Source organism: Quercus suber, unplaced genomic scaffold (assembly GCF_002906115.3).
Source record: "Quercus suber isolate HL8 unplaced genomic scaffold, Cork oak 2.0 scaffold_379, whole genome shotgun sequence".
NCBI lineage: Eukaryota > Viridiplantae > Streptophyta > Magnoliopsida > Fagales > Fagaceae > Quercus > Quercus suber.
In genome coordinates this window covers 665,697-678,291 of record NW_027069831.1, presented here as the reverse complement: position 1 = coordinate 678,291, position 12,595 = coordinate 665,697, and the positions used below count along the sequence as shown (strand labels likewise).

Sequence of the window (12,595 nt, the reverse complement as noted above, 5' to 3'; positions counted from 1 at the left end):
ATCTGATATATCTTCTTTTCATTCAAACAAAGATTGTGTTGTTTATCCAATTGCAAAGCATAAACGTTTACCTTTTCCCAACTCTAACCACTTATCTGATCATGCCTTTGATTTGATTCACTGTGATGTATGGGGACCCTTTGCTAAAGCAACTCATGATGGTTTTAAATATTTTCTTACCATTGTAGATGATGCTACAAGGTCCACATGGTTTTACCTTATGAAATCTAAATCAGAAACTAGGCCTTTGCTGATTTCATTTTACAAAATGATACATACTCAATTTCAATCTAAATCAGAATGACTGTATTAGAAATGATATTTATGCTTATTTACAATCATCTTTATTAAAGTCATTGGTGCTCATTCACAGAAGTTAGTTCTGGTGCTGAACCCAATTGTACTATGGGTATATTAAAGACAAACATTCTATATTATTAAGACACCAAACTATTAATTGTTTTATATATTTGGAACAAACAACTTTCGCATAACAGGCTCTCTAGTTCATAGCAAAAAAAAAAGGCTCTTTGGTTCTTCTCATCTCCCATTCTGATGTTTCTCTCATTTCTCATTTCACATTTTATCTTTTATTGTTTTCAATAATCTTGAAGAAGGCAAGGAAAATGCAAAAGTGCAGTAAGATAAAGAGAAAGATTTAAAATTGTAGGATCTAGCAGGTAGAGTTGTGTTGAGGTCCAAAATTTCACAAGAAAGCCCATTCCATGAAAAATAAAGAAGGTCTAATTCATGTAGCAAGAAGAATCGACATCAATGCCCTATGTATGTTCAGATTTCCAGCAAAAAAAAAGTCATTAAAAAGTTCAGCAAAATCCAGTGAAAGAACTGGGCCGGGTTCTCCAGAGGCTCGAGATCCTCGGGACATGCAGCATAGCTAAAGTGGGATTGAGACAACTCAAAAGAAGTACCACGAAATACAAGAAAGGAAGAACAGATATGTCATTCTCAAGCACCCAGTGGTGCAGCAAAGAATCAGAAAGCTTGGAGAGTGACAATTCATAAACAAAAGGTTGGTACCTCGGGGAACCCAGAATGAAGAACTATAAGGGGAAGTGGCTGGGAAAACCTTCAACCCAGTAGGAATGGATTTTGCTCACTTAGGAAAAATGACAGCAAGAATGATAGTCAAAAAGCTGAGTCTAAGAGGTAAAAAGCCTTGAAAGAAGAGAGGGTAAAGGTCAGCTCTCCAAAATGGAAAGTCAGTAGATGGCTTTTAGAAAAACAGGACTAAAAGAGAAAAACTATGAGAAACAGAGAAAAAATCAGCGGTCAGAATGGCTAGTATAACAGGGGCTCTGGTACCTAGGGAGCCAAGGGGTGAGAATCAATGGTATCCAAACCCTAAAATGACACTATAAAAGGGGGGAAGAAGCCAACATTAAGGGGCATTATGCAGAAACAGAAAATCATAGCAGAATCTTTGAGAAAACACTGTCTAAAACTCAAAGAAAGTAAAAAACAACTCCCGGTATCCCAGAAACAGCCACTAGTACATACTTGGATTCAAAAAGATTCAAATTTTGCAAGTCTTAAAGGCTTAGATAGCCATCTAAGTCTGTAATTTTTGAGCTTTTTGGACCTTGTATCATGTCTTAGTGAGCATATTGTAATCCACAATTAGGAAAAATAATGAAATATTTCATACTGATTGGCGGGTCCTTAACAGTTATTTCGTGTGTTTCTTTATTACATTGTTTTCTTTTGCTGTTTTCTTGCTATTAAACACATATATTCTTGCTTGCTAGTTTTCCTTTTACTCAGCCAAAAGCTGAGTCCTTTTACCGAGATACTCACTTCAACTTAGGCCTTAGACACACTTAGCCTCCAAAGAAACATATGTCAAAAACATGCACATATCAGATATCACTCTCTCCCATAAAAATCCTTCTCACCTAACTATCTTGGAAGGCAAATCCCAAGCAAAGCCACTTGGACTTGAGTTCCAAATCCCACAAGTCTTCTGCAAAAGCACTAACTTTGTGAGAATTAGGGCTAGGATTCTCTTGGCTGAATCATTCTCATAAAATTCATTTACATATATGTATATGTATTAAAATGTATATCATAATCTAAGAAACTAACAATTATTTGAAGATATGTGTATTGTATAGTGTGTTTTTATGTAGCACCTATAGAGGTAAAGGGAAAGGACAAAACTCTATTGTATAATAAACATAGAGAAAGATCATATAGTTCAGAGAACCAGCATTTTGGGTTCTTATAGGCCTAGTACGCCTCGGGATCTCATAATAGTACGCCCGAGGTCCCAAGTGAAGGAACTCTTTTAAATGTTTATACAATAAAAGATAAGCCTTAAATACTCTATTTCAATCTCCTTTTCATTGTGAATATTATGAACACTTATTTTACTTATTTTATAAGAGTAAATGGTCATTACGAGACTAAAACACTTATAATGGTATTTTATTGCTTAGGAGGAATTGCATTTTTTTTTGTCTTAAGGAGTTTTATGTGACTTGTGCACAACTTGGTTTGTAATCAGCCTCATTTAGCTGCGGTGAACCAAGCCCAGTCCACCAAAACAACAAGTATTTGAGCTCGGGATCCTTGTCTCTACTTGGGCTTGTGTGCTAAGAAAAAAAGCACTCTCACAAGTTGTAAACAAGCCAACCACAATTAAGAATTAAATTATCATTATTAATCTAGATTACTTGTTCAAACTTAGTTTATTTTCTTGTCAAACAAGCTTGATTTTGTTCAATGGCTACTTAATTAACTTATTTTTCTTCATATAAAGTGAACATCACGATTAATTTTTTTAGTATTTCGCAAATCTATGTTAATAATAGATAAGTAAATTATAGTTGAAATTATATTATTTAAGTTTATTAACCCTTCACAACAATACACAATCTCGCCCTCCATCAAACTCAAGTTTTCCTCTTTAATCTAAAATGATCACAAAAGAACTTATTTTGGTTTACGTAATCTACTGCTAATACACATTTTTCACAATTTTTGCTATCAACAACTTGTATGTTTTATTGATATTTCTTGACTTACAACTATAGTAACTTTTTTTTTTTTAGAAGAAGCAACTATAGTAATTACTAACTTAGTAAGTGTGTGTTTGGCAAAAATTAAAAAGCCAGCTTATTTTACTATTCAACATATTGTTGCTACTATTCATGGGTCCCACTGTACTTTTTAGTACTATTCATGAGTCCCACTATACTATTTCAGCTAACTTTTACCTTTATTTACAGTACTTTCAGGAAAATAAAAATAAAAATCAGTTTCAACAAAATAAGCATATTCCAAATAAACCCTAAGTCAAAACCGTTTTATGAACATACATTATTTTGTTCTAACCTTTTTCTTTTTCTTTTTTCTCTTTTTTTTTTTTTTTCTTTTTGCTGAAAAAAAAAAAGACTTTATTAACAAAAAAACAGTTCACAAAGAACAAAGACCTTAGCCAAAGCAGCCTCTAAACATGGAGGACAGCAACCCACACAAACGGACCCCACAAGTTACAATTCAAAGACCATTTTGTTTTTACTTATTGTTAGACACTCACTATTCTATTTTCATTTTGTTGTCGGACCTATGCTATTTATTTTATCGTTGAATATAAATCAAAGTTTCTTTATTGTTCGTACTTTCTCTCTCTTGAATTTTGGGCTTTTATTTCTTATGTAGTCTTAAAGGTATTGATAGACATTGGTTTTACTTGGGAATGGTATCGAGTTTTAAGGCTAACTGTCAAAAACAAATTCACATCTAACATGTTAAAGTCCTCCGACTGACAAGTGGCTCAACACAAATTAAGTCTCAACATATAAATTAGGCATTTTTCTAAAACTAATGCTATGATGCAAGTGAGGATATGAACTAATTTTCCTACATAAGTTTGAGAGCAAATTTGTGGATCTGTCTTTGTGTGCGCGCGCATACATGTGCATGTGGAATTAATGCTCTGATCCTGTATTGTTGTTATGAATAATTGCACTATATGAGTTGAAAGGAATTAATGACCATTTACTAACAATGAATGGTAGGACTGCGGAGTTAGCTAAAAAAAAAAGAGATAGAGAGAGAGAGAGAGAGAGAGAGAGAAATGGTAGAATTAGGGTTGTCTATCCATAACCTAGACCCAAAAAAATCGTCCATCCCGGAGGGATCAGAACAGAAAAACAATTGATTCAATTAATGCAGCAGTGGATGACGACTTTAGGCCATTAGGTAGGATTGAGGGATAGATTGGGCCACTCTCAAGTTTATGTAGCCTTTCAGCAAAGCCCAAGCCACAAGGTCCAAAGCTGATGCAGCCTTTCTCCAAATGATAGCCTATAATAATTGATTCCTTTTTCTCTCCCGACTTACAAAACTGTTTTCTCACTATCAAGATTCAAGAGCCATAAACAGTTGTCATTCAACTAATATTTTAGGTATTTTCAACGTTGACGTATAAGATGCAAATTTTATTTCTTTAACTATCGAATTATCAAAAAAGATTTATAATTCAAATGGAACTTTTTTTTTTAAAAGAAAAAAATCAAATGAAACCTTGTAACTAAAAAGAAGGGAACTTCGTATTATGGAATTTCATATTTATTTAAATCAAAATGCGCACCCAACACACACATATGCTCTATTATAATAAATCATGAAAGTTAGGCATGTGAAATAATTAATAAGTCAAACAAATGCTGGAATGCATCCTTATTAATTGACTAAATACTTTTTTATGTAATCTTTGTTTTTAGCTAGAAAAATTAATTTTAAAATCGTAAGCTGTCATTGTCCATATAAATATATAATTTCCTGATGCCAGACTCGGTTGGATTATCTAAGAAGATTCAACTAATTTGAACATGAACCTTTCTCCCAAAAAAAAAAAAGAACATGATTCATAATATTATAGTCTAATGACATCGCCAATATTGGTGATTTAATTAGCTTTTCAATTTCAGCAAAAGACTTTGGGAAAAGCCGCCTACATACTTTCAGATGTTGGAACGAAGACTAGATTGCCTGGAAATTGCCATGAGTCAAGTATATCAATGACTACATGATGTTTTGAATTCAACTTGAGTTTAAAAATAGAGGAATTGAATTTGAACTTGAGGTAATTATTTACAAACAAGGTCAGCAGCCCTGGAAAGAGGTTGAGATTTTTTTTTTTTTTTCTCATTTTTTTTCTTGATAAATTATAACTCTGGCTACTTGTATGGTTCTTTGTATTGATCTAGTGTTTATTGAAATTGACAACTTTTAAGAGAGTAGTCATTTATTACTTATCAAATATATGATTTTCACTATTACGGTAATATATCTGTTCCATCGTGTTTTATTGTCTATATATTCTAAATTGGTATTCGTATTACTATGGAAATGCATACTAAATTTTTAGAGAAGAATTGTCTATACCAAATTGATATTCATATTATTTCTATCAAAAAAAAAAAAAAATGTTATTCGTATTACTATGGAAATGTCTTGTAAAGTATAATATATTGCTTAAATGATACCTATTCTACCAATTACCCAAAAAGGTTCATAAAAAAAGATCACCCAAAAAGAAAATTTTCAAACATTATTTATTATCATCCCTGCCATCCACTGCACCTCATTCCTATCTATCCTTCCCTTTTTATATATGTGGATGAGGTGACACCGATTAGCATCATCTAATTCATATTCACTTTCATGTTAGTTTGTAATTTTTTGTAGCTTACATTTTAAATATTTAGTTACGACAACAACGTAAAATCACAAGTTCCAATTTATTATCACCAGATTAACATCAAGCTAAACTTATTAATATATGTATCCTAAATCCTTGACATGTTTTTTTCTTCTCTTAAAAAAAAAAAAGACATGTTATTTTCTTTTCTTCTTTTTTCTTATAATAAATCCTTGATGTGCTTTAATAGATGGTCATGTATTCACATTATTATATCAATAAGCCTTGCTTTGAAAAATAAAATAAAAAAACAAAAAGTCTGGAAGCATACCAAAATTCACAACAAATTTCATACATATTTAATAAATTATCTTGTTACACACCATACACACCTCTTTTTTTAACTGAAATCATGAGCGAGAAAACACCAATTTAAAATTGAAATCATATTTCTAACTCACGATTTTAATTATTAAAAAACAGGTGTGCCTTATTACATATTTATCGTTTTGTTAATGCACAATTAACCTCGTGAAAAATGCAACCAAAAACTTGAAGGTGCCACGTGATGAGTTAGAATTCTCAACGTTTCCCGAATCCCGAGTCGGCAAGGAATTGTTATTCTCCAACGAAATCTAGACACGTAGATATTAAACTGATAAGAACATATACTCCACTTGATCTTAGCCAAAAGGCATTGTAGAGTATTCCTTCACATTTTTCTATTCCTTATGGAGTTATGGTCTTGTTTCTTTCTAGCAAAATAGTTAACGCTTTGACACGGTACCAAGAACCAACTACCAAAGCATGAGACATCATTTTTCAATGGCGGCCAAACTTGTCACCCTATTCTTCCTCCTCCACTTTCTGCCACTCAAATCCTACTGTTCAACCCAACAATCCTGGATTAAAGCTGGTTATTATTATTCAGGTAGTGAAACTGTCATTTCTGACATAAACTCTAAGCTCTTTACTCACCTACTATGTGCTTTTGCTTACATAAACTCTTCCAACTACCACCTCTCAATCAACTCCTCCACCGAACAGAAGTTCTCTACTTTCACCAACACTGTAAAGCTCAAGAACCCATTGGTTACAACGCTTTTGTCCGTATGGGTTGGCAGAGAAGACTCTCCAATCTTCTTTTCAATGATCAACGAGTCCTCTTTTAGAAATTCTTTTATTCAGTCCTCTATAGAAACAGCAAGGTTTTATGGGTTTCATGGCATAGACCTTTGTGGGGTTCTACCAAGCAAAAGCTCGGATATGATCAATTTAGATACCCTTTTGAACGAGTGGCGAATTGCTGTGGCTTCTGAGGCAAAAAACTCTAGCAAGTCAGAGTTGCTGTTGGTCATGTCTGGTTATTACTTGCCAACTTTGGATTCAGCGAGTTACCCAATTGAGTCCATGATGAAAAACTTGGATTGGGTACATGTTAAAGCATATGACTACCATGTGCCTAGAATCGACAATTTCACATACACTCATGCGGCATTATATGACCCAATGAATGGGGCTAATACTAATAGTGGCATAAAAGAGTGGAAGAGAGGAGGATTTTTGCTTAGCAAATTGGTTTTGGGCTTGCCTTACCATGGGTATGCGTGGACACTTTTGGATCCCAACAACAATGCAATGGGTGCACCAGCTATCGGTCCAGCTGTTACAGCCGACGGTTCCATGGGCTATAAGTTCATAAAATCGTATCTTAGAAGCTTTCCTTCTGAAGCTGCTCCAGTGTATAATGCTACCTATGTGGTGAATTTCTGCACAATTGGGCCGACTTGGATTAACTATGACGATGTGGAGGCTGTTAAAGCTAAAGTTTCTTATGCAAAGCAGAGCGGGCTACTTGGTTTCAATGTGTTTCAAGTCGGGAATGATGATAATTGGGTGCTTTCTAGAGCAGGTAGGTTACAATGTACTACTTGGAATCCATGGGTCATTTTTTTTTTTCCATTTTTTTTTGATATAGTCGTATATATGATATTGGTGTTGGAAAATAAACTACCTAGTGGTGAGCAAAGTCTCATCTCATCCAACCAGTATTATCAAGCACTTGTGAATTTACTAAAACATAAGCTAATAGAAATTAGTCAAGCGTTCAAGGCATATTCCAGTGATTCCAACATGGTGGCCAAGAGTCTTGCAGCTCAATTGGCACTTACTGGTGTTTTCAATAGAAACATCCAAGATTCAAATTCTCATCTCCGCCCCCATTGTAACCATTTAATTATCCAATCAAAAAAAAAAAAAAATACATCTATATGGTATCTGGGCATTAAGGTTCAAACTCAACCAGACTCACCCTATTTACCTAACAAAAATATATTAAAAAAAAAAAAAACAGTTAGCCCCAACACATAGTAAGGCTAAACAAGTAAGATATGTAATATGAAATTTAGGAGGCAAATCATCGAACATATTGTGTATGGCCTCTACGTGTTTGATGGTTTGTCTCTTACATTCCATATTACATATCTTGCTAGCTTAGCCTCGGTATTTTTGGGATTAACTTTCATTACCTTTGTATTGGTAAATTCACTCTTGATTAGCAATATTGGTTGAGACTTTGCTCTCACCATGAAGTGGGTAGTTTTTCCCGACAATTGGAGACAGACTCAGGTTTCGGTTGTGACCCCAACTAACTGCTTGCTAACATTGCTAAATTAGGGAACAGGGGTTGAATATCATAATCATTTGTTTAGTAAAACAGAGTTCATGCTTTGGCTTTGATATCTCATTGAGCTTGTTCTTGCCACATGAAGAGAGTGATATATCAGAAATATAGTTAATGGTGGTTAAATTAGAATTTAGACCATTTATAAAATTACATTTAAGGCCATCAGAACTTTTTCATTACATTTTTGCCAAAAGGCCTGGTTCTGAATTTGATCACAAATTATTTATTCTTGTAATATTCTAGTTTATCGTTATATTCTTGCGGCCTGCCCATGTGCACATATTACGCATCCTCTTGAGACATTCTAATTAACATAATTGAAATACCTTTGCAGCTCAAGGGGAAGATGAAGATCAACATAATAAGAGTCATAGATTGTTAATAATTCTGCCTACAGCCGTTGCAGTCATGCTTCTGCTGAGCAGCATTATATGTTACTTACAGAGCAGAGTCATCAAGTCAAGATGTAATTTTTACAACTCTGAGACCACCTCATGATAAAGTTAACAACATCCATACATAAGATGGAGATGCTAAACATTTGTCTCTTGTCTTTCTCTTTTGTTACAGGCTGTATAGATAGTGTCAAAAGATTATTATATAAAGTCCGAATTAAAATATTAGCTGCTGAAGACCTTAACGGCAATGCTTCTAATCTGCAAGTATTCAGTTATTCTGCCATTAATGCAGCTACCAATAACTTTTCAAGTGAGAATAAGCTTGGCGAAGGTGGATACGGACCTGTTTACAAGGTATTATTTGGCAATTCATCCATTGTTTAATGCTTTATGTGGATATTGATTTTAAAATACTGTGTCCAAATACTATGTAACCAAAAAAAAACCTGTCCATCAATGTCAGATGGTGGAAACTAGGGAGATCAGGTAAGTTGGGTGAGGAATCACTTCATTTTATTTTCATCCCATTTGAAGGTTTTAGATCTTCTATTTGCTTATTAAAATTCTCCAACCACAATAAGTGCATTACTTTTTCCATGCTTAACTCTGTATAAAAGGCATGCTTGACACAATTTATAGAATTCCCTTTTAAAATATCATGTAATATTGCCAAGAGCCTTGTAGCTCAATTGGTTGGCATCCCCTAGTGTTTCCAATGGAGACATCTAGGGTTAAAATCCCCCTCCCATCAAAATTATTATGTAATATTAACTTCAAGACATAAGCAACCATTTTTTCTTTTCCATTTTTTGCTGAATACATAAGCAACCCTTCTGCAAGAGATTGCTACAGAAAATCTCCAACTCTTTATGAGGATTCTTATGCTGATAGCATTGTCTTCTGAACAATGTTTGTGTTAGTTTAAGACCTCATACCAAATAGCCAATTTGTTTGTCTTACCCTTCCTTCTAGCTATCATCATTTCTCTGAACAGCTGCACCATGAAAGGGACTAGACATTAGCACGTGTGTGTGTGTGTGCACATTATATTTCAACTGATAGTTATATCAGATAATATTATTGGGGTAAATAATGATCGGAATTGTGTATGGCTCAAATGTCTATCTTTGGCATATAATACTAATGATGAATGTTGGTTTCATAGGGCAAGTTACGGAATGGACAGGAGATAGCAGTAAAGAGACTTTCAAGAACTTCAAACCAAGGCCTTGAAGAGTTCAAAAATGAGGTCACACTTACGGCAAGACTGCAACATGTAAATCTGGTTAGACTTTTGGGATATTGCACTGAGAGAGAAGAAAATATGTTGATCTATGAATACATGCCAAACAGAAGCTTGGATCTCTACCTCTTTGGTCAGCAAATTAAATTTCATGCTTTGCATCATAGTTTTTGCATACATATGCTGAGTAACTTGTAATTTTTTACTCAAAAGCTTAAATGGGTCTAACCATTTCCACAACATCCCCAAGAGGATGGCATTCATTTACGCTTCAAAGAACCAAATCTAGACAATTAAGTTCAAAGAGGGGTCATTATTTGTGAATTTCATTCCCCACATTTTTTTAATAACTAATAAAGTACTAATTTGACTTGCTGCAGATCCACCTAGATGCTCTCTTTTAGATTGGAGGAAACGTGTAGAAATCATTGAAGGTGTTACTCAGGGGCTTCTATATCTCCAAGAATACTCAAATTTTATTATAGTTCACCGTGATCTAAAGGCTAGTAACATTTTACTGGACAATGAGATGACTCCTAAGATATCAGATTTTGGGTTGGCTAGAATTTTTGGAAAGGATGAACATGAAGCAAACACAAGTCGGATTGTTGGAACATAGTAAGTAAAATGCCCGTTAATGAAATATACTACTATTATTATTTTATTTTATTTTGAATACTCATCGTTTTCATTATGACATGCTCTGCAGTGGTTATGTTCCTCCGGAATATGTAAAAAAAGGAATATACTCCATGAAATACGATGTTTATAGTTTTGGAGTTCTACTTTTGCAAATCATAAGTGGCAAGAGAAATACACGTTATTATGGGACACATGATAATTTGAACCTTTTAGACTATGTAAGTGAATTACTTGGTAAAACTTTCTATGATTCTAGCATATTGTGATTTAGATTATTGTAATTTGAAGTTTTGTATTTGAGCTATAAATGTGGTAATTATTGCAGGCATATGAGCTGTGGAAAGAGGGCAGAGGGTTTGAGTTTATTGATCCATCACTGGATGATTCTTGTTCTTATTATAAACTCCTAAGATGCATGCAAGTGGCCCTCTTATGTGTCCAGGAAAACCCTGTTGATAGACCATCCATGTTAGAGGTTTCTTCAATGCTCAAGAATGAAACTGGAACCATCAACAATCCTAAAAAGCCTGCCTTTTCGATTCAAAGAGATGAAAATGAGGAAGAAAAATGTCCATTGCAGGAAAAGATGTGTTCAGTAGATGATGCAACAATTTCTCAGGTAGTACCCCGATGAGATTGCTGATGACTCTGGAAATATTTAAAGTATGTAAGAAAATGTAAAGCTTTGATTTTTCTTACTTCATGTTAATACTTGTGCTAGGAAGCCTCATCACAAATTCATACACCTTATTGCCTTCATCTTCCTTTGGCCAAATCTATATATATATTGATTGTCCATTGCAAAATTAATTATTTGTGGCCAATGTGATGCACTACACGCCATCATAAACTCTAATTACCTATTGTCTATATTGAAAGCTCCTTTAAACATTGAGTGCCATTTTCTTTTCATCATTCCAAATATATATATATATATGCAATAAATTTACTACTCAATCATTGAGCCACACCATCCACTTATTTTCTCTTTTAAACTTTTCTTCTCACTACTCTCAAAAAATAAATAAATAAAAGAATAACAAAAACAAAAACCTCCTCTTCTCCCTATTAATCCACACTTACAGTTACATTTTCTCCAACATTTCTCTTCCCTCTTTGCCTCTTTACCTCCCCCACCACTCTCTACTTCACCATTACACTTTCTTCATCATTTTCTCTTTCTTATAATTTGACTCTTTTTCTTCCCATTTTATTTTGTATAAATTTGATATCATTTTTTTTTTCATTCAATCCATATTTTTTCCATACAAAAACTATGAGTACACTCTCTCTCTCTCTCTCTCTGATTTTTTTTTCTTTCTTATAACTCTAATTAAGTTGATGGTTTTTTTTTTTTTTTTTTTAATATGTGTTTTGGTATTGTGTTTTTCAATTTCCCATTACAAGGTCTTCTCTCTTCCTTATAGTTTTGGTTGAATTTTGGTTTGAAGTAATACTTTTTTTTTTTTTTTTTGGAAATAGAAATTTGGGTTTATATCAAAACACAATCTACATTGCTATGAATTTGAATATGCCGACCAATTGTTTGAATAATAAATTATTATAAAGTTTATCTTTTATTCCTTTGGTTTCATTTTAATTTTGGTTGAGATAACATTGTAATTTTGTGATGAGTTTTGATTATTATGATAATCTCCATATTCCTTAAGAGATGAGAAATTTGAATAATTAATTTGCAACTTATAAAGTTTAGTTGCATATTAGGCAAATATAACACACTATAATAGAAGTTAGAAGGATGTTCACCTTAAAAAAATATTAATAAAAAAATAAATAATAGAATGATAGATTTGTATAGATAAAAAGATAAAAAAAAAATACTTGTAAAAATCTTTTTTGTTTTAAATGAAAATACTTGAAGTAAGTATTACTTTTTATATATTACACCCCATTACATGTTATAATTTATATATACTAGCATGTAATCCATGTAAACG

At 33.3% G+C, this 12,595-nt stretch overlaps 1 protein-coding gene across 1 annotated transcript; it reads left to right on the top strand.

Moving 5' to 3' along the window:
- Positions 1 to 6,370: 6,370 nt before the first annotated feature.
- On the top strand, positions 6,371 to 11,528 carry LOC112030101 (receptor-like serine/threonine-protein kinase SD1-6). Its single transcript, XM_024062783.2, has 7 exons — positions 6,371 to 7,580; positions 8,689 to 8,820; positions 8,925 to 9,106; positions 9,918 to 10,128; positions 10,376 to 10,613; positions 10,705 to 10,855; positions 10,963 to 11,528. Exons 1-7 carry the CDS (start codon positions 6,476 to 6,478, stop codon positions 11,269 to 11,271), a joined length of 2,328 nt encoding a protein of 775 aa, XP_023918551.1. The 5' UTR covers positions 6,371 to 6,475; the 3' UTR covers positions 11,272 to 11,528.
- The last annotated feature ends 1,067 nt before the right edge of the window (positions 11,529 to 12,595 follow it).